General features: G+C 42.2%; 1 protein-coding gene across 1 annotated transcript in view; it reads right to left on the bottom strand.

Annotated features, from left to right (window-relative positions):
- The window catches only part of LOC129624243 (ATP-binding cassette sub-family C member 4-like), a 180888-nt gene that overhangs the window by 124713 nt on the left and 33425 nt on the right, over nt 1-22750 (bottom strand). Inside the window, 5 exon segments of the mRNA XM_055541904.1 lie at nt 1796-1882; nt 2106-2200; nt 13009-13200; nt 14400-14489; nt 20133-20234. Of these exon segments, the coding sequence (XP_055397879.1) occupies nt 1796-1882; nt 2106-2200; nt 13009-13200; nt 14400-14489; nt 20133-20234 (566 nt within the window).

Genomic DNA, 22750 nt, shown 5'->3' with positions numbered 1-22750 from the left:
TTGTTTCCCTAATCTATGTAAATGAAACTATTTGTATGGTGGTCTGCCCTTCTTCAAGATTCAAGTTAATCATTTTATGGCCCAGGATAAACCATTTGGTGCCAAGATTATCCCAAAATGCATCTTATGTGTGAGGGGCCTGGAGCCATTCTGAGTTTTTAGACATTCCTTTCTTTCATTAACAGACTGCTACTGACTATATAACATCCAGCTGAAGACTAGAGCAGAAGGGTACTCTTTCTGCTCCCTTCTGATGCCTATGTCAGAAGCTTTCTCTATCTCCTTTATACTTTAATAAAACTTTATTACACAAAAGCTCTGAGCGATCAAGCCTCGTCTCTGGCCCCGGATTGAATTCTTCTCCTCCAGGGGCCAAGAATCCCAGCGTCTTTGCGTGATTCAACAACAACCTTTCACGAAGATCTATCTGCTGTCCTTCTCACAGCCCTGCTTCCTCCTCTCCCGACACCTGAGCTTCTACTCTTCCTTCCCCAAAAGAACTGGGTCCTCTTCTCAACCGCCACACACCTATCCAGCCTGCAGGCCCACAGGGCACTTCCAGCCCAGCCCCGGGCACAGGGAGCTTTCCAACTTCAGTGAAAGCCTCCAGCTGCCACTTCCGCTTAGTATTTCCTACCCTATATAGAAACTCTCTAAAGTTTGACTCTGCTGACCTTTCCCCAGGTATCTGTCTTAACAAGCTCCATGTAGAAACAGGTTCCTCAGAGGCAGGAATGAGAGCTGGGTGTCCTAGTCTCCCTTATTCGGCCCAGGGTGGTCCTTTCCCTCTCCTGGCTCAGTGTCCTCCTTGTAAACTAAGGGGTTTTGTGTAGGAACATCTGTAAGGGCACTGATCTCAGTGCACAAGCAGGGAGTTAATAAGTGCAGCTGAAAGGCTCATTGGCTTTAACAAGGTGAACGACAGCAAGGGAACTAACTGTGGGGTAGATATGGAGGTTGTTTCAGAAAAAGTGAATTTGTGAGGCTTACAAATAGGCCAGTCTAGACTCCACCAGAGGCCTCAGTCAGTGTGTGTTAGGACAGAAAAGCATCAGAGCTGTTCTCCTTCAGGAGTTCTGTGGCCAAGAAAGCACCACTGACAACAAATTCTAGAAACAAAGTGAGAGTCAGGACTTCAACCAAGATATCGAGTTTCAAATTCAAGGTAACCCTACACGAGAGCCTAAGTATTAATTCTAGTAAGGACCCATGAAGCAATGCTAAACACCTAAGTCATAGATGTGAAATAAATCATTTGTAAATTCTAGACTTTATTAAGTATTTCCAAACCAACAGATTAAGAAACCAACAGTCTTTCCATGGAAGCCCTGTGTGGGTACTGAAAATTTCACTTCTAATGCGTCTTCAACACATGATGGAGGAAAAGGATTGGCATCCAGTTATCAGGTTCCCAAGGCCTATTCTCTGATTTTAAAATTTTACACCATCCTTCTTATCCCTAAGGTCTGGAAACATCAACTAAAAGTCATGGGGAAATCTGCCATCTATCCCTGACTCCCTAAAGCACGGACCCCAGTCTTCTCCACACACTAGAAGCACCTTCTGTATGTTCCTGTCCTGATCTCATCATAATGCAAAACTTCTCTACGATGGATCTTCTGTGGAGGGAAGAGAGGGGAGGGAGGAACACCAGGGCAGAGCAAGCTAAAGCACAAAGGATTTCCTAAAGACTCCTAAAGGAGTCTTTCCTAAAGGATTTCCTGAGCTCCCTTCCCTGATCTTTCTCTACAGGTACCTGGAAGGCAGAGATCATAGGAAACAGGTGCAAACTCACTGTTCAAACAAATGCCTGCTGACTATTGTGTCCACTGCACTGAGTGGATCGTCCAGGAGGTAGATGTCCACATTCTGATACATGGCTCTAGAAAACAGAGAGAGATGTCAGGAGAAAATACTTCACACTCTCTGGGTCTCAGCCCTGAATCATGACAGCGTCCAACAACTCCATGTTCATTCCAGGAGCCCAGGGGAAGGAGCAAGATCCTGCTTTACACAGGCCCACCCGGTGAGTGGGGTCTGCATGCTCACGTCCACTAGGAGCTGTGGAGGAGGAGGGGCAGGATGATAACTGAAACCCCATTTACCTCGCCAGGCTGACCCGGGCTTTCTGTCCTGCACTCAGTGGGGTTCCTCCATCTCCTGTGACAGTTAGATCTCCATCCTGCAGAAGCTGCAAATCCTGTATGGAGATAAAAAAGGGAAAAAAGAATAAGATTTAAGATGTATTCTCCTCCTCTTATCCTAATTTTTTTTTTTTTTTTTTTTTTTTTTTTTTTAAGCCACACCATGTAGCTTGTGGGATCTTAGTTCTTTGACAAGGGACTGAAACCGAATTCTCAGCCATGAGAGCACAAAGCCCTAACCACTGAACCACCAAGGAATTCCCATCATCCTAAGCCTTTAGCATCAGTTCTTCATACAAGTATTTGATGAAGAGCAATGGGAATGTTTCATAGCGACTAAACTATAACCTTGAATAACAACAACAAAAAAAGCCTCTTAGGGTTTCTCATTTGTTTTCATTCTGTAGTTTTTCACAGCATTTATGCATTTGACCATTTTAATAGATATTTATTGAGGACTGACTACACACCAGGCATTGTTCTAGGCACAATTAATCCAGCCATTGAAAACAAAGTCTCAGAGTTTCTTTCCATGGTGGGAGATGGATGATATAGAAAATTAACCTGAGTGCAAGCAAGTACTAAGGATGAGAAGGAAAAGGAAGCTGGCTCAGGGGGATGAAGAGTGAAGGGGGAAGTGAGTCCACACTGGGGTGTGAGGGCTCTGCTCAGAGTGGGTGTGAGCAGATCTGGGCATGTGGTAGGGGGGCTCAAGCAGACCTGGAGAGGCTGATCCTCACAGAGGGAGGGGTGGGTGCAGGGGCGAGATGCCCAAGGGGTTCAGGACCAGAAAGGACACAGGAGAGCAGAGTAAGAAGAAGGGGTGAGGGCAGAGACAGAGCAGGAAGAGCCTGGGGTCACTCCAGTAGAAGGTGGAGGTTGGTGACAGATCTGAAGTTTTTAAAGAATCACACCTGTGCTTTATGGAAACGGGGGATGAGTGAGGGTGGATACAAGTGAGAAGGCTACTGGAATAATCTAGGTGAGAGATGACCATGGTAAGGACCAGAGTGGGAGCAGCAGAAATGGAGAGACAGGGTCACATTCCAGACCAAGTTGGAGTCTGTAAGACCTGCTGCCAGGATAAGCATTGGTCATAAGAGAAGAGGACTGTGGTATCTGGGACATGAGGAAGTGGAAGGACAGGGTCTCCATCTACTGAGTTGGGGAAGATGTTGGATGCAGGTTTAGGGGACTTTGCTCACGGACAAGCTGAGATGACCTCTCAGTGACGTCATGTTGCAGTTGTACAGGCAGGTGTGAGGGTCGGTGTTAGAGACACAGGTGTGAGAGCTGGTGGCCCAGGCTGGTGAAGGCACAGTATTTATTTGATCTTAAATTACCAGTTTTGCTGATCTTGGTCTCCACTTCCCACTTTCAAAGAAGTAATAACACCTGACCTGTGTTTTCAGAGTGACACTTATGGCAAGTCATAGAGTGACAGACAAAACCTATACAATAAACCGGAAAATGTGCACGCGCACGCGCACACACACACACACACACCCCCCCAAGGTGGGCAAGAAAAACCAAAGGGAAACAGTGTACTCAAGGGACACCAAGCAGATCAGCTAAACCAAGCAGATGCTTGCCTGTGGAAGCAGAAACCACTCAAAGTTAAGAAGGATATGAAGCTTTGATTTGAGGATCAGGCAATCTATCACAAGTATTATTTGAATATTACTTAAGAAATAAATAGAAAAATCAGTCTATTTTCTCCAGAGTACCTGGTGAAATTAAAAAAAAAAAGGATGACAAGAACATCACCAAAATCACAAGATAACAATTAGGTTTAAGTTACAGTTATTATATTAGAAATTTTAGACTACCTATAATTATCACTGGACAAACCCTGGCATAGACAAAGAAGCAGCACTCATTTCTTTTTCTCTACTGCAGCAAATCTGGGGAGGAAGCAAGTGCCACACTTGAGTCTCCATGATAAACAAGTCCTTTGACATGGAAGCAACCTAGATGTCCATCAGCAGATGAATGGATAAGAAAGCTATGGAACATATACACAATGGAGTACTACTCAGCCATTAAAAAGAATACATTTGAATCAGTTCTAATGAGGTGGATGAAACTGGAGCCTATTATACAGAGTGAAGTAAGCCAGAAAGAGAAACACCAATACAGTATACTAATGCATATATATGGAATTTAGAAAGATGGTAACAATAACCCTGTGTACAAGACAGCAAAAGAGACACTGATGTATAGAACAGTCTTATGGACTCTGTGGGAGAGGGAGAGGGTGGGAAGATTTGGGAGAATGGCATTGAAACATGTAAAATATCATGTCTGAAACGAGTTGCCAGTCCAGGCTCGATGCACGATACTGGATGCTTGGGGCTGGTGCACTGGGACGACCCAGAGGGATAGTATGCGGAGAGAGAAGGGAGGAGGGTTCAGGATGGGGAACACATGTATACCTGTGGTGGATTCATTTTGATATTTGGCAAAACTAATACAATTATGTAAAGTTTAAAAATAAAATTAAAAAAAAAACAAACAAGTCCTTTGATCTCCCTAGGTCTCACTTCCCTCTTCTATAGAATGTGCTGCAGAAACAAGAGTCACTAAACTCAAGGATGCTGTGAGAATGTAAAGAAGTGTATGAACACCTTTCATAAATGAAAAAGAGGATAGGAATTGACACCTTCTTATTGGTGACCGATCACACTCCTAGTAAAGAGAGAAAATGAGATTCAATCCTTGAGCCTTCTGACTCCTTGAGCCTTCATAACTCCTCCTTCATAACTCCGGAGTTATGTCATCAGCCTGAATTGATGTTGCAAATGTGATTACTTCATATCTCCCTATTTTCTTACAGAAAAGTCTTCAGCTCAATGAACTCAGAGGTTTACTTCAATTCAGTTCACTTCAGTCTCTCAGTCTTGTCCTACTCTTTGTGGCCCCATGGACTGCAGCACGCCAGGCTTCCATGTCCATCACCAACCCCTGGAGTTTACTCAAACTCATGTCCATTGAGTTGGTGATGCCATCCAACCATCTCATCCTCTGTCATCCCCTTCTCTTAGTGCCTTCAATCTTTCCCAGCATCAGGGTCTTTTCCAATGAGTCAGTTCTTTGCATCAGGTGGCCAAAGTATTGGAGTTCCAGCTTCAGCACCAGTCCTTCCAATGAATATTCAGGACTGATTTCCTTTAGGATAGACTGGTTGGATCTCCTTGCAGTCCAAGGGACTCTCAAGAGTCTTCTCCAACACTGCAGTTCAAAGCATCAATTCTTCAGCACTCAGCTTTCTTTATAGGCCAACTCTCATATCTCACATGACTATTGCATAAACCATAGCTTTTACTAGACAGACCTTTGTCAGCTAAGTAATGTCTCTGCTTTTTAATATGCTGTCTAGGTTGGTCATAGCTTTTCTTCCAAGGAGCAAGTATCTTTTCATTTCATGGATGCAGTCACCATCTACAGTGATTTTGGACCCCCACCCCCACCCCGGGCAAAATAAAGTCTTTCACTGTATCCATTGTTTCCCCATCTATTTGCCATGAAGTGATGGGACCAGATGCCATAATCTTAGTTTTTAGATGTTCAGTTTTAAGCCAACCTTTTCAACTCTCCTCTTTCACTTTCATCAAGAGGCTCTTTAGTTCTTTGCTTTCTGCCAAAAGGGTGGTGTCATCTGCATATCTGAAGTTATTTATACTTCTCCCAGCAATCTTGATTCCAGCTTGTGCTTCATCCAGCCTGGCATTTCTCATGATGTACTCTGCAAATAAGTTAAACAAGCAGGATGACAATATACAGCCTTGACACACTCCTTTCCCTATTTGGAACCAGTCCATTGTTCCATGTCCAGTTCTAGCTGTTGCTTCTTGACCTGCATACAGATTTCTCAGGAGGCAGGTCAGGTGGTCTGGTATTCCCATCTCTTTCAGAATTTTCCACAGCTTGTGATCCACACAGTGAAAGGCTTTGGTGTAATCAATAAAGCAGAGTAGATGTTTTTCTGGAACTCTTTTGTTTTTTCTATGATCCACTAGATGTTGGCAATTTAATCTCTGGTTCTTCTGCCTTTCCTAAATCCAGCTTGAGTATCTGGAAGTTCACAGTTCATGTACTGTTGAAGCCTGGCTTGGAAAATTTTGAGCATTACTTTACTAGCATGTGAGACAAGTGCAATTGTGCGGTAGTTTGAACATTCTTTGGCATTGCCTTTCTTTGGGATTGTACTGAAAACCGACCTTTTACTTCAATTAGATCTAGTTTAATCATTAGTTGTTATTAATATATGTAATACAAAAAAATTTTGCTTTTTTTAAAACTTATTTGTCCTCCAAAATTAGGCAGATGTGAGCATAGGGAGAAATATAAGGAGCAATCTTTATTATATGTATATGTAATTAAGTATGGATGAATGAAGACAAATAGGCTATAATAGTAACAATGACCACCATTAACTGAAAGCATTTCACAGGCATGGCCTGTAGCCTTACAAATCCCACCCCTCCCCCACTTAATAATGAAGAAACTGAGATAAACACCTGGAGCTACTACCAAGGACTGTTTCTCTCCAAAGATCAAGCCTTTTCCATTGCACATGCAGTCTCTGTATATTCAGGCCAAAATAACTCTTAAGACACTACTATCATGAAGCTATCTTATGTCCATCCATTGACACGTGGATTCCACAAGGAGACAAGCAGAGGATCATAATTCATTAAGCGGTTCCCAGGTGTTGCAAAGACCTTGCTGACCCCTTGCTGGTTGCTAATCACAGTCATAGGCAATGTTTCAGAGCAGCAATAAAACCTCTTGGAAACCCTCTGACTCATGGTCCTTACTTTGCTGCAGAAATGTCAGAGGGCCAGACAGATAACAGGGTGTGTCCAAAGTGATAGTGGGCATGTGATGAACTGAGGTCAGGACTCCCTCTCAGCTTCTCCTCCACTGGGCCTCCCTTCCTGTCAAGGAGGGAATGGACACAAGGGGCCCCAACTCTATGTCCCAACCACACAGAGAACAGGAGACCAGTTCATGTTTATAAATGTTCCATCACATACAGAAGAATCACTGTGCAGGCCAGTCCTTCAGGGGCCCTTCCCACCAGAGCCTGCTGCACAGACCCCTGAGGGTGGGTGAGGCCCTGGACACTGTCCACGTTACCATTCTTGTCACTCCACGTGGCTGTGGGAAAGCATCAGCTCCCTGGGGAAAACGCTGAACAGCAGCCACTTTCCCAGAACCTGCTCTTCTCCAGAGATGCTCAAATGTAGGGAAGGAAGACAGGGCTGAGCTTCACCAGAAAGGGAAGGTCGTGAAAGAAACCCCCCTGGCCTGAGTCTCTGGAGTCTGATCTGGGCATCAGGAGGTGGACGTGACTAAGCTAAAGAGGAAAGCCTGAGATCTGTTTACTCCACACCCCACTTGCCACTTTCATGCATCATCTGCTTTTTTAAAAGTTTTTTTTCTTTTAAACTTCCTAAAGACAGCACAGCACCGTGGGCAAGCATGGAGTCTAGAGTTGTACAGAAACGGATCTGAACTTGAGCTCCAAACGTTAAGGACAGCTGTTTCAATTCCCCAAGTTTTAGCTTTACCAACAAACAATGAGGAATTTAACATCAAGGACACTCACAAAGAATAACTTACCTTCTTATGTGTGTTCTCATACATGGATGAGAGAGAGAAAAATGAATTGCATGTACACTCTGAAAAAATGGAAGCTGCTGTTCTCACTGTTTCACATTTGCTTCCCCTTTTTCTTATGCAGTATTTGTAATGTAGTGTTAGTTGCTCAGTTGCGTCTGACTTTTGATTCCAGGGTCTGTAGCCCACCAGGCTCCTCTGTCCATGGGATTCTCCAGACAAGAATGCTGGAGGGGATTCCATTCCCTTCTCCAGGGATCTTCCTGACCCAGGTATTGAACCTGGGTCTCCCACATTGCAGGCAGATCCTTTACCATCTGAGCCACCTACAAAGTCTGAATATTTGCTCTTCTATTGTTTTTTACTTTTTGGTTGTGCCATGTGACATGTAGGATCTTAGTTTGCTGACCAGGGATCAAACTCATGCCCCCTGCATTGAGTGCACAGAGCACTGGGCCATCACAATACAAACACCGTTTAATATAAATCCAGTTCACTCCTACTTCCTTGATTCTGTAACCAGGAAGGGTTAATTTTGAATTCATACTGGATATATTTCTGTGATGTTAACCCTTATCTTGCTGCTTTTGCTATTGTAATAACAATAATCCTGCCCACCTCTGAAGGGTTATAAGGAAGTGAAAGTAACACAGCCCCTGCCTGAGGCTTGCTGTTTTATGAGATACTTGCAAGAATTAAATGGTCTTATTACTTTGTTTCCTTGCCTCCTCCTATCTCTTATCCATAAAAGAACCTGGAAAACAGGCCCCAACAAAATGGTTATTTTAAGGTGCTAGCCTGTCATCTTCTCAGTTGGCTGATTCCCGGAATAAACTCCCTTCCTTGTCTGATTGAACTCATCTCACATGCTAGCAAAGTAATGCTCAAAATTCTCCAAGCTAGGCTTCAACAGTACATGAACTGTGAATATCCAAATGTTGAAGCTGGATTTAGAAAAGGCAGAGGATTCAGAGACCAAATTGCCAACATTCATTGGATTGTCAAAAAAGCAAGACAGTTCCAGAAAAATATTGACTTCTGCTTATTGACTATACCAAAGCCTTTCACTGTGTGGATCACAATAAACTGTCGAAAATTCTGAAAGAGATGGGAATACCAGACCACCTGACCTGCCTCTTGAGAAATCTGTATGCAGATCAAGAAGCAACAGTTAGAACTGGACATGGAACAACAGACTGGTTCCAAATAGGGAAAGGAGTACATCAAGACTGTATATTGTCACCCTGCTTATTTAACTTATATGCAGAGTACATCATGAGAAATGCCAGGCTGGATGAAGCACAAGCTGGAATCAAGATTGCCAGGAGAAATATCAATAACTTCAGATAAGCAGATAACACCACCTTTATGGCAGAAAGTAGAGAAGAACTAAAGAGTCTCTTGATTAAAGTGAAAGAGGAGAGTGAAAATTTGGCTTAAAACTGAACATTCAAAAACTAAGATTATGGCATCTGGTCGCACCACTTCATGGCATGTAGATGGGGAAACAATGGAATCAGACAGACTTTATTTTTTTGGACTCCAAAATCCCTGTAGATGGTGCCTGCCACCATGAAATTAAAAGATGCTTGCTCCTTGGAAGGAAAGTTATGACCAACCTAGATAGCATATTAAAAAGCAGAGACATTGCTGACAACGGTAAGGCTACTCAAAGCTATGGTTTTTCCAGCAGTCATGTATGGATGTGAGAGTGGACTATAAAGAAAGTTGAGTGCTGAAAAGTTGATGCTTTTGAACTGTGGTGTTGGAGAAGACTCTTGAGAGTCCCTTAGCCTGCAAGGAGATCCAACAAGTCCACCCTAAACGAGATCAGTCCTTTAGGATTGAACACTTCCAATGAGTGTTCATTGGAAGGACTGATGTTGAAGCTGAAACTCCAATACTTTGGCCACCTGATGCAAAGAACTGACTCATCTGATAAGATTCTGATGCTGAGAAAGATTGAAGGTGGGAGGAGAAGGGGACAACAGAGGATGAGATGGTTGGATGGCATCACCGACTCAATGGACATGAGTTTGAGTAAACTCTGGGAGTTGGTGATGGACAGGGAGGCCTGGTGTGCTGCAGTCCATGAGGTTGCAAAGAGTCAGCGACTGAACTGAACTGAACTGTCTCCACACCTCATCTCGGATTTGCTAGCCCACTGTGTAGTGAGCAAAGCGAGCTTGGACTCAGTAACAGTATCATTTCCACAAAAGCACAATCTCCCATCAATAACAATCCAGGAGAAAGAAGGGTTTCCCTGGTGCCTCAACTGGTAAAGAATCCACCTGGGTTTGATCCCTGGATGGGAAGATCCCCTGGAGAAGGGAATGGTTACCCACTCCAGTATTTTGGCCTGGAGAATTCCATGGACTGTATAGTCCATGGGGTCACAAAGAGTGAGACACAAGACCATTAAACAAGTGATTATGTTCTGTTCATACCATCATAAAATGCTACTCACCATAGATACAATCTATGATGTGCAAGCCACTGTTCAAGCAAAATTACTAATGCCTAACCAAGTGAATTTGGAGCCTTCAACACCATACCTTTGAAAGTCCATTGCAGCTTTTCCCTCACTGTATAAAATAACAGACTGCACTGAATAGGCCTGGGGAGGGCAAGCCCTTCAACACTGTATTACTCATAGATTTTTATAACTCAAGAGAGTAACACAGTATTTATCAGTATTTAGTTATTTATTTGTTTTTGCCAAATTATATTCTATTAACAGGTAAATACTAAATATGCCAGCAAATTTGGAAAACTCAGCAGTGGCCACAGGACTGGAAAAGGTCAGTTTTCATTCCAATCCCAAAGAAAGTCAATGCCAAAGAATGCTCAAACTACCGCACAATTGCACTCATCTCACACACTAGTAAAGTAATGCTCAAAATTCTCCAAGCCAGGCTTCAGCAATATGTGAACCGTGAACTTCCTGATGTTCAAGCTGGTTTTAGAAAAGGCAGAGGAACCAGAGATCAAATTGCCAACATCCGCTGGATCATGGAAAAAGCAAGAAAGTCCCAGAAAAACATCTACTTCTGCTTTATTGACTATGCCAAAGCCTTTGACTGTGTGGATCACAATAAACTGTCGAAAATTCTGAAAGAGATGGGAAGATCAGACCACCTGATCTGCCTCTTGAGAAATCTGTATGCAGGTCAGGAAGCAACAGTTAGAACTGGACATGGAACAACACACTGGATCCAAATAGGAAAAGGAGTACATCAAGGCTGTATATTGTCACCCTGCTTATTTAACTTATATGCAGAGTACATCATGAGAAACGCTGGGCTGGAAGAAGCACAAGCTGGAATCAAGATTGCCGAGAGAAATATCAATAACCTCAGATATGCAGATGACACCACCCTTATGACAGAAAGTGAAGAGGAACTAAAAAGCCTCTTGATGAAAGTGAAAGTGGAGAGGGAAAAAGTTGGCTTAAAGCTCAACATTCAGAAAACAAAGATCATGGCATCCAGTCCCATCACTTTATGGGAAGTAGATGGGGAAACAGTGGAAACAGTGTCAGATTGTAATTTTTTGGGCTCCAAAATCACTGCAGATGGTGACTACAGCCATGAAATTAAAAGACACTTACTCTTTGGAAGGAAAGTTATGACCAATATAGATAGCATATTCAAAAGCAGAGACATTACTTTGCCAACAAAGGTTCGTCTAGTCAAGGCTATGGTTTTTCCTGTGGTCATGTATGGATGTGAGAGTTGGACTGTGAAGAAGGCTGAGCAGCTAAGAATTGATGCTTTTGAACTGTGGTTTTGGAGAAGACTCTTGAGAGTTCCTTGGACTGCAAGGAGATCCAACCAGTCCATTCTGAAGGAGATCAGCCCTGGGATTTCTTTGGAAGGAATGATGCTAAAGCTGAAACTCCAGTACTTTGGCCACCTCATGCGAAGAGTTGACTCATTGGAAAAGACTCTGATGCTGGGAGGGATTGGGGTCAGGAGGAGAAGGGGATGACAGAGGATGAGATGACTGGATGGCATCACTGACTCGATGGAGGTGAGTCTGGGTGAACTCCGGGAGTTGGTGATGGACAGGGAGGCCTGGCGTGCTGTGATTCATCGGGTTGCAAAGAGTCAGACACGACTGAGCGACTGAACTGACTGAATGAAAAAATTCATTTTTCACCATCCATCCACCAATTTTATCTAAATTCCAACACAGAGTTTCATCTTGCCATTTTCTGTAAAACTCAATGCTATTTCTGAAAACAATCTCTCCCCCAGTGAAACAAGAAGAATTAAGAAGAAATGTTAAAGCATGCTATTTCCTTTAAATAAGAATAAGTCAAAACCAAGTGAAGAGAGAAACCTAGAGACTGAAAGGGACCATGGAAGAACCAACCAAGGGGGCAGACACCTCATGTGGAGTCTGATTCAAACCAATGGTGAAGATTTCTCAGTGAGATGATTAGCAACAGGTAAACACTGCCTAAAAGGTTGATAATATTGAGGAATTGGGGTTATTTTTCAGGTGAAATAATGTGTTTTTCCAAAGGCTTTTCTTAGTAAAATGTTTTTGTGTTAGTTGCTCAGTCATGTTTGACTCTGCAACTCCATGGACTATAGCCCCCAGGCTCCTCTATTCACAGAATTCTCCAGGCAAGAATACTGGGGTGGATAGCCATTATTTCTCCAGTCAATCTTCCCATGTCAGGAATCAAACCCAGTTTGCCTGCACTGGAAGCAGGTTCTTAACCATCTGAGCCACCAGGGTTGCTTTACCAGTCAACTAATCTGGAGGTCTAAGATCTGCTTCAGAATAATCTGGGGTGGCGAATGGGGCTGACATGAAGCAAGAGTAGAGATTCAGCAAGACTGGCCACCAGCTGAACCTGGCTGAAGCTGGGGATGGGTACATGGGGGTTTGTTACACTGTGCTCTCTAGTTTTAGAAATTTTCATAATTGTAAACGAAGAAGTGAAAAGTGAATGACACTTCACAAAATGAAACAATCAGCCCCCCAAAGAACAGCATTCTGTGAGTGTCCTTATGACTTCAGGATTGAACATTAACATATATGCCTGCATTCTTACCCAGGAGACCACCATAAATATTAAGCAACACTGAATGATGTTTCAAACTTTGAGAAAAAACAAACAAAAAAATAAACAAACAAAAAAAGAACTTTCAACAAACCTTACTTCTAGTTTAAACCAGTTTCTCATTATTTGAAATTCTGGAACTACTCAAAAATCATTACTCACCGCTTCCAAAGCACAAGCCTTTATTACTTCTTCATACCGTTGTTTTTCATATTTTTTCCCAAATAAAATGTTACTCCTCACAGTCCCTGGAAACACCCATGGCTGCTGAGAAACATATGCAATCCTCCCTTGCACGCTGACCTTCCCCTGGCTCGGGGGCAGCTCCCCCAGCAGAGCACGTAACAGTGACGACTGAAACAGAGGGCATCACACACTTGTGAACAGGGTGCATTCAGGACAGAACAAGCCCCGCAGCACAGCCGACCCCACCCTGGTGCTTCATAAACAATAGAATCCTTGTTTTGGAACAGGATTAAGTACAGCCCTGGAAGTCTGGACAAAAAGCAATTGAAAATAACACTATTGGTCAATGTAAATGAATGGTTGATAAAAATATTAATAAAATACTACAACAATCTCTTCTGCCCAAGGGGAGACCCCAAATGAAGTACTACATTCAGCAAAAAGTAAGAATGTTTAACATTCTTAACTAGCAAAGCAGCCCAGCAGAATGTGTATTTCACACACATGATGTTTAATACAGCTGTTCCTGCATCTGGGTATCCTTCACTTGACAAACACTTGTTCTTAAAAAGCTATGTGTGAAGAATATATCCAAAAATTATTACTTAAATGAACTCTAAAGTGAGTTGTATCTAAAGAGCAAAAGTCCATCACAGAGGAAATCATCACCCTCTCATGTACCCATCTCACGTTTAGGTTTCTGTATCTTGTTGTTTCACAACATAGGAAACTAATGCAAGTGCACATGTCCTTCAAATCTCTTGTAACACACAGAAGTGACATATCTGTGTTCATACCACCAGTGTGCTCACCACACTGGGCTGAGATAATCTGCCTGCATATCTGTCCTGGCCTGGAATCCAGTTGTCTTTGGACAGCACACCTGTCAGGGTTTTGCTCATGTGTGTATCTTTAGCTCCAGCACATGGCTGCATATTCACTACACGTGCACTGACAGGATCAAGTCAAATCACGTGAGGAAATCCTCAGAGCTTCCCAGAAGAGCCTTTACCACCTCCAGACTTCCTGCAGGGGCCACTGTTACAAAAAGAAGTCCCCATTGTCCCCATCCATCCTAAACAGCTGTCACATCAATAATTTCCTTTACTGAGACGTCCAAACTCCCAACAATGGTTCCCAGCTGTGCAACATGAAGCACCACAAAGGGAAACTCTGTGTGTGTTTATCAAGATTTACTTGCCATGAAACCTTCTTGCAAAACTAATAGTCCATGAAACACACCTAGAGAGACGCTATTCTAGACACACTCAATTCAAACTGAGTCACACGCAGCTCTGGGCTCCACTCTGAGGATTTAACAGGGGCTGTGGTATTGCATCAAGCTGACAAAAGGCATCACAACTTACCTTTCCTGCGCCCACAGGTCCAATCACAGCTAACAGTTCACCGGGCCTGACGGTAAAGGAAAGGTCTTGTAGCGTTGGGGTTCCTGATGCCTAAAAATTAAATTTCATAAAAATGTGCACATTTCAATAAAGTAACATACATTACTTCAGAAAGTAGAGAAAATAATGTTATAGTCATTGATAAGCTAATGTAATTCACATTTTTATCCTTCCTATTTTAAGATACTATGTTCTAGAAGCCTTTATATCCAATCATACATATTTCTTTGGGGGTTTAAATGGTTTTAGTTGCCTTTAACAAGGCACATTCTTTTATCAGATTTCCATAAGGACACAGCTCTAGACACCCACAGAATGTAAGTAGTAGAAACAGCAAGGCATCTGCCTTAAATGCAAACTGAATGATACACATGAGATTATTAAAATAATGTACTTTATAGGACATTTGGGGAGGGGGGTGGTTAATCACTTATAAGTTTTCATCATAAACCTTGGCTTTAACTGTCTCATTCAACTCCAAAAGGTGGCAGCATAAGTTCCTGGCATGCCTTTGATATTTTTCAGTGGCTCTCTCATGTCTGACTCTTTGGGACCATATGGACTGCAGCATACCAGGCTTCCCTGTCCTTCACTACCTCCCAGAACTTGCTCAAACTCATGTCCATTGAGTCAGTGATGCCATTCAACCATCTCATCCTCTGTCATCCCCTCCTCCTCCTGCCTTCGATCTTTCCAGCATCAGGATCTTTTCTAAAGAGTCAGCTCTTCACATCAGGTGGCCGAAGTATTGGAGCTTCAGCAGCAGTACTTCTAATGAATATTCAGGATTGATTTCCTTAAGGATTTACTGGTCTGATCTCCTTGCAGTCCAAGGGACTTTCAAGAGTCTTCTCCAACACCACAGTTTAAAAGCATCAATCCTTTGATGTTCAACCTTCTTTCTGGTCCAACTCTAACATCCATCCATGACTACTGGAAAAACCATAGCTTTGACTGCACAAAACTTTGTTGGCAAATTAATGTCTCTGCTTTTTAATATGCTGTCTAGGTTGGTCATAGCTTTTCTTTTAAGGAGCAAGCATCTATTAATTTTGTGGGTGCAGTCACCATCTGCAGTGATTTTGGAGCCCAAGAAGATAAAGGCTGTCACTGTTTCCATTGTTTCCCATCTATTTGCCATGAGTTGATGAGACCAGATGCCAGGATCTTCGTTTTTTGAATGTTGAGTTTTCAGCCAACTTTTTCAGTCTCCTCTTTCACTTTCATCAGGAGGCTCTTTAGTTCCTCTTTGCTTTCTACCATAAGGATAGTGTTTTCTGCATATCTGAGGTTATCGATAATTCTCCCTGCAATCTTGATTCTAGCTTGTGGTTCATCCAGCCCAGAATTTCTTATTATGTACCCTGCATAGAAATTAAATAAGCAGGGTGACAACATACACCTTGACATACTACTTTCCCAATTTGCAATCAGTTGCTTGTTCCATGTCTGGTTCTAAGTGTTGCTTCTTGACCTGCATACAGATGTTGCAGGAAGCAGGTAAGGTGGTCTAGAATTCCCATTTCTTTAAGAATTTTCCAAAGTTTGTTGTGATCCACACAGTCAAAGGCTTTAGCATTGTTAATGAAGCAGATGTTTTTCTGGAATTCTCTTGCTTTTCTATGATCTAATGGATGTTGGCAATTTAATCTCTGGTTCCTCTGCTTTTTCTAAACCCAGTTTGAACATCTGCAAGTTCTCCATTCACACACTGTTGAAGCCTAGCTTGGAGAAGTTTGAGCATTTCTTCACTTGCATGTGAAATGAGTGCAATTGTGTAGTAGTTTGAACATTCTTTGGCATTACCCTTCTTTGGGATTGGAATGAAAACTGACCTTTTCCAGTCCTGTGGCTCCTGCTGAGTTTCCCATATTTGCTGGCATATTGAATAAAGTACTTTAACAGCATTATCCTTTTAGGATTTTAAATACCTCAGCTGGAATTTCATCACCTCCACTAGGCTTGTTCCTAGTGATGCCTCCTAAAGCCCATTTAACTTCTTATTCCAGGATGTCTGGCTCTGGTGAGTGATCACACCATTGTGGTTATCTGGGTCATTAAGATTTTTTTTTTTTTTTTGTATAGTTCTTCTGTGTATAGTTCTTCTAAGTTCTCTTCTTAATATCTTCTGCTTCTGTTATGTCCATACCATTTCTGTCCTTTATTGTGCCCATCTTTGCATGAAATGTTCCCTTGATATCTCTAATTTTCTTGAAGAGATCTCTAGTCTTTCTCATTCTATTGTTTTCCTCTATTTCTTTGAATTGTTCATTTAGAAAGGCATTCTTATCTCTCCTTGCTCTTCTTTGGAACTCTGCATTCAGATGGGTATATATTTCCTTTTCTCCTTTGCCTTTAGCTTGTCTTCTTTTCTAAGCTATTCGTAAGGCCTCCTCAGACAAGCATTTTGCCTTTTTGCATTTCTTTTTCTTGGGGGTGATTTTGATCACTGCCTCCTGTACAATGTTACCAAAAAAGTGAAGTCACTTAGTCGTGTCCGACTCTTTGTGACCCCGTGGACTGTAGCCCACCAGGCTCCTCTGTCCATGGGATTCTCCAGGCAAGAATACTGGAATGAGTTCCCATTTCCCTCTACAGGGGATCTTCCCGACCCAGGGATGGAACCCAGGTCTCCCACATTGCAGGCAGACGCTTTAACCTCTGAGCCACCAGGGAAAGTTACAAATCTCTGTCCATAGTTCTTCAGGCACTCTATCAGATCTAATCCCTTGAATCTATTTCTCACTTCCACCATATAATTGTCAGGGACTTGATTTAGGTCATATCTGAATGGCCTAATGGTTTTCCCTACTTTCTTCAATTTAAGCCTGAATTTTGCAATAAGGAGTTCGCGATCTGAGCCACAGTCAGCTCCCTGTCTTGTTTTTGATGACTATAGAGAGCTTCTCCACCTTTGACTGTAAAGAATACAATCAATTGATTTCAGTATTGACCATCGAGTAATGTCCATGTGTAGATTCTTCTCTTGTGCTGTTGGAAGAGGATGTTTGCTATGACCAGTGAGTTCAGTCAAAACTGTTACCCTTTGCCCTGCTTCATTTTGTACTCCTAGACCAAACTTTCCTGTTACTCCAGGTATCTCTTGATTTCCTACTTTTGCATTCCAGTCCCCTATGATGAAAAGAAAACTTTTTTTTTTTTTTTTTTTATGTTAGTACTAGCTCATATAGGTCATCATAGAACTGTTTAACTTCAGCTTCTTCAGCATTACTGGTTGGGGCACAGACTTGGATTACTGTGATATTGAATGGTTTGCCTTGAAATCAAACAGAAGATCATTTTGTTGTTTTTGACATTGCATCCAATTAGTGCATTTTGGACTTTTCTGTTGACCATGAGGGCTACGGGCTTCCCTGGTGGCTCAGATGGTAAAGCGTCTGCCTGAAATGTGGGAGACTTGGGTTTGATACCCAGATCAGGAAGACCAACTGGAGAAGGAAATGGCAATCCACTCCAGCACTCCTGCTTGGAAAATTCCATGGATGGAGGAGCCTGGTGGGATACAGTCCATGGGGTTGCAAAGAGTTGGACATGACTGACCGAATTCACTTCACTTCATAAGGGCTACTCCATTTCTTCTAAGGGATTCTTGCCCATAGTAGTAGATATAATGGTCATCTGAATTAAATTCACCCATTCCAGTCCATTTTAGTTCGCTGATTCTTAAAATGTTGTTCACTCTTGTCATCTCCTATTTGACCACTTCCAATTTACCTTGGTTCATGGACCTAACATTCCAGGTTCCTAAGCAATACTGTTCTTTACAGCATCAAAGTTTAATTTCACCACCAGATACAAACACAGCTGGGCATTTTTTCCTCTTTGGCCCAGCCTCTTCATTCCTTCTCAAGTTATTTCTCCACTGATCTCCAGTAGCATATTGGCCACCTACCAACCTGGGAAGTTCATCTTTCAGTGTTATTTCTTATTTTGCCATTTCATACTGTTCATGGGGTTCTCAAGGAAAGAATACTGAAGTGGTTTACCATTCCCTTCTCCAGTGGACCACTCTCTGTCAGAACTCTCCACCATGACCCATCCATCTTGGGTGGCCATACATGGCAGAGCTCATAGTTTCATTGAGTTAGACAAGGCTGTGTTCCACATGATCAGTTTGGTTATTTTTCTGTGAATGTGGTTTTTATTCTGTCTTCCTCTGACAGATGAGGTTAAGAGGCTTGTGGAAGCTTCCTGGTGGGAGGGAGTGGCTGTGGGGGAATCTGGGTCTTGCTCTGGTAGGTGGGGCCAAGCTCAGTAAATTTTTAATCCAATTTTCTACTGATGGGTGGGGCTGTGTTCCCATAGTTTGGCCTGAGGGGTAGTGGCTCTTTCAAAAGGACTTATGCCAGCATGCCAAGGCTCCCAGGTCTGTTGTTGTCAGTCCCCTGACCCCACAGCAGGCTACTGTCAACCATGCCTCCTCTGGAAATTTCTGGACACTCACGGGCAAGTCTGGCTCAGTCTCCTGTGAAGTCACTGCTCCTTTCTCCTGGGTCTTGGTGTGCACAAAGTTTTGCTGTGTCCACCAAAAGTCTGTTTCTCTGGGGGTTTTCAGTCCTTTTGCCGGATCCCCAGGTTGGGAAATCTAGAAAGGTTGTGGGACAGGTTGTGGGCCCTAGAACTTTTGTTACACTGCGAGAACTTCTTTGGTATAATTGTTCTCCAGTTTGTGGGCTGTCTGCAAGGCGGCTCTATAGTGGCACTAATGGTGAACTCCTCCAAGAGGACTTATGCCTTTGCTAATTTCTGGGTTGTCTCACCCACCACCATTTTACCATTTTTGCTTTTCCCTGCTTTCATCATCTACATAACTAATTCCCTGTAGGAATTTCCTCTCCTTTGGTTAGGGTTCTGTTTTCCTGACTGGTCCACACTGATACAGGAGGATGTGCACAGAGGACCAGAGAACCATGGTAATGGAAACATTTCAGTCATGGGTAAAGGAGGCAGCAACGCATGTGCAATTTTGAGAGTGGACTTTTTTTGTCTTTTTCTATTTGCCATAAAGTCATAAATAAACCAAGTGTTGGAAAATCACCAGTCTCCCTATCAGCTTCCACACTGTGCAACACTTAAACTAGGAATCACTGGTGCTCACGATGCCCACTTGCTATCTCTCCACTGCCTCTGGCTGACACCCAAGTAGCCAGAGCCATCCAGAAGCTCAGGATGGGGGAGCACCCACCCTACCCCACAGCAAAGATCCAGATCACCCAGTATATAATAAAATGATAATCAAGGCAAAAAATTTACACTGATTTCCCAAAGCCTCTTGTCTTTAATAAATGGTTGTGCATTCATTAGTTAACCCATTCCACATTGCAGCATTTTGTCCCTCCAATCCTGTAAAATCCAACATTAGAAACATATGTACTTTAAATTCAAATTATGTCCTTTTAAATTCAAATGTATGTACTTTAAATTATTAGTATAATACTTTGAAAGCTCTCTTGAAAATGAAATAGAGAGCAACATGCCAAATTCTTAGGCTGATTTTACATTTAATCTCCATTAGCTGGAAACCTTATTCCCTATTTTCAGAATTTTTATAACATAATCTCAGTAAATGATCAAATCACATTTTATACCATGTGTAAAACCACAACATTCTCCAATAAATCTGTCTTCAGTTGTCAATTAGTAGTCATGATCTTGGAATGGAGGACTTGTTACCTTATCCCAAGAAGCAGTGCAACCTTTCACTTCCACTATCGTTTTATCATCTGATGGCAGCTGACTGTTGAGCTGTGATATCTCATCAAGTAATAGGAAGTTCTACAGAAAAAGGAAAAACAGACAGTTTAAGTTGCAAGAACAAAGCACAAACAAAAATTATTGGTTTCCTGGAATTTGCAATAACAGATTTTATACAGCCTACATATCATTTTGCCAGCTGTACTTAAAGAAGTTTTGTTTCATATCAGAACATAGTAAATAATATATATTCTATAAAATAATGTATATCATATGGAATATACAATCATATAGTATATATAGTATGCATAGTGTTTTATATACATATATATGTATAAATATGTAAATATATTTGTATAGAAAGCACATATAAGAATACTTCACATATAAACATTGTTGTCTAATCACTCAGTTATGTTTGACTCTTTTGAGACCCCCTTGGGATATTTTGGGCAAGAATACTGGAGTGGGTTCCCATTTCCTCCTGCAGGGGATCTTCTTGACCCAGGGCTCAAACCTGCGTCTTTTGCATCTCCTGCACTGATAGGATTCTTTACCACTGCACCACCTGGAAAGCCATATAAACATATATATAAAATAAAGATTTTCTGGCCATGAGCAAAGTTGTAACTTTCTCAACAAGTGAACTAGTTTCTCCTTAAAGAGAAAATATGACTCCAAACTCCAACAGTTAAGAACCTGGACATTTTTATTGCTTAACTTTTGAGTTACTAACAACAAACAGCTGAGCTGATTGGAAATGATTCCATAAATATTTCCTGAATACCACCATGTGCCAAGCATTATGCACACTGCTAGGAACAGAGAAAGCAAGGCCATGCTCAAGCCTTCGAGTATCAAGTGGCACAGGACAGGCTGGGGACACAAAACCAATGACAGATATGCCAAACGAAAACCCCAGCTATGCCTGTTTTGCCTCATGGTCTTTTCCTGGGCACTTAAGCACACTTTGCCTTTCTCCTCATGTGTGTTAGGTCAGTATCACTGATTTTCATTAACTATCACGTAAGTCATTGTCTAAAAATTAAATACTCTTAAATTTCCATCTCTTATAAAATATTTTACAAGTATCTTTTCACAATCACTGTCTCTTTTCCTTAGTCACTGCCCTCTCTCCTCCTCTAGAGTAGGAATGGGTGCAGCTCCCACTTTTCATGATTTTCACACTACTTAGCAGCTATTCAGTGGAATGTAGCTGAATAAAACCAAGTCTTGAGAACCACTACAAAGCTAACATAATCTTATGCAGGAAAATTCCCTCTTGCCTTGCAAATGCTAGACATCATTCAATGAGAAAAGCTATGACACTATGATAGAGAAATTGAGTAAACAACCAAGACAACCCCAGTGCCACCTCCTCCTGCAAGAACTGTGAATGTGTGGCAGAGACTGCTGGCTGTCCTAAAAATCTGTTCTTCTTCCTGAATGCCGGATTTTAGCTGCACCTGACAACCTAGAAGGAAGGCCTCTCTCACCAGGCTTCTGAGAAAATAGGTGCAGACACATGACTAAATCCAGGTCGGTGGAAAGTGGCAATGTCCAAGACCTTCTTCCACCCGGCCCACCCCAAGCCTGGACTTTGAAGGCTGCCAACTTGGTTAAGGCCATACACAGTGGGGGTAACAAGAGTCTGGGACTTCCCTAGTGATGCAGTAGATAAGAATCTGCCTGCCAATTCAGGAGACAGGGATTTGATCCCTGGCCCAGAACATTCTACATGCCACAGAGCAGCTAAGCCCATGGATCACAGATACTGAGTCCAAGCTCCAGAGCCCATGTGCCACAACTACCAAAGCCTGTGCACCTAGAGACCATGCTCCACAACAAGAGGTCACTGCAATGAGAAGCATGCTTATTGCAACTACAGAAAGCAGCAATGAAGAACCAGCACAGCCAAAAATTAATTAAATTTACTTTTTAAAAATAATTTTGGTCCCTGAGACCATGGACGATGATACTAACCACAAAACTTGTTATGGGGTGAACAGCATCCCCACAAAAAAGTATGCTGAAATTCCAACAGTGAGAACTGGACATGGAACAACAGACTGGTTCCAAATAGGGAAAGGAGTATGTCAGGGCTGTATATTGTCACCCTGCTTATTTAACTTATATGCAGAGTACATCATGAGAAACGCTAGGCTGGAGGAAGCACAAGCTGAAATCAAGATTGCCAGGAGAAATATCAATAACCTCAGATATGCAGATGATACCACCCTTAGGGCAGAAAGTGAAGAAGAACTAAAGAGCTGCTTGATGAAAATGAAAGAGGAGAGTGAAAAAGTTGGCTTAAAGCTCAACATTCAGAAAACTAAGATCATGCCATCTGGTCCTATCACTTCATTACAAATAGATGGGGAAACAATGGCTGATGTTATTTGGGGGGCTCCAAAATCACTGCAGATGGTGACTGCAGACATGAAATTAAAAGACGCTTACTCCTGGGAAGGAAAGTTATGACCAACCTAGACAGCATATTAAAAAGCAGAGACATTACTTTGTCAACAAAGGTCTGTCTAATCAAGGCTATGGTTTTTCCAGTAGTCATGTATGGATGTGCGAGTTAGACTATAAAG

Source organism: Bubalus kerabau, chromosome 12 (assembly GCF_029407905.1).
Source record: "Bubalus kerabau isolate K-KA32 ecotype Philippines breed swamp buffalo chromosome 12, PCC_UOA_SB_1v2, whole genome shotgun sequence".
Lineage (NCBI taxonomy): Eukaryota > Metazoa > Chordata > Mammalia > Artiodactyla > Bovidae > Bubalus > Bubalus kerabau.
Note: the sequence above shows the minus strand (reverse complement) of the source record. Positions and strands in the feature narration are given on the sequence as shown.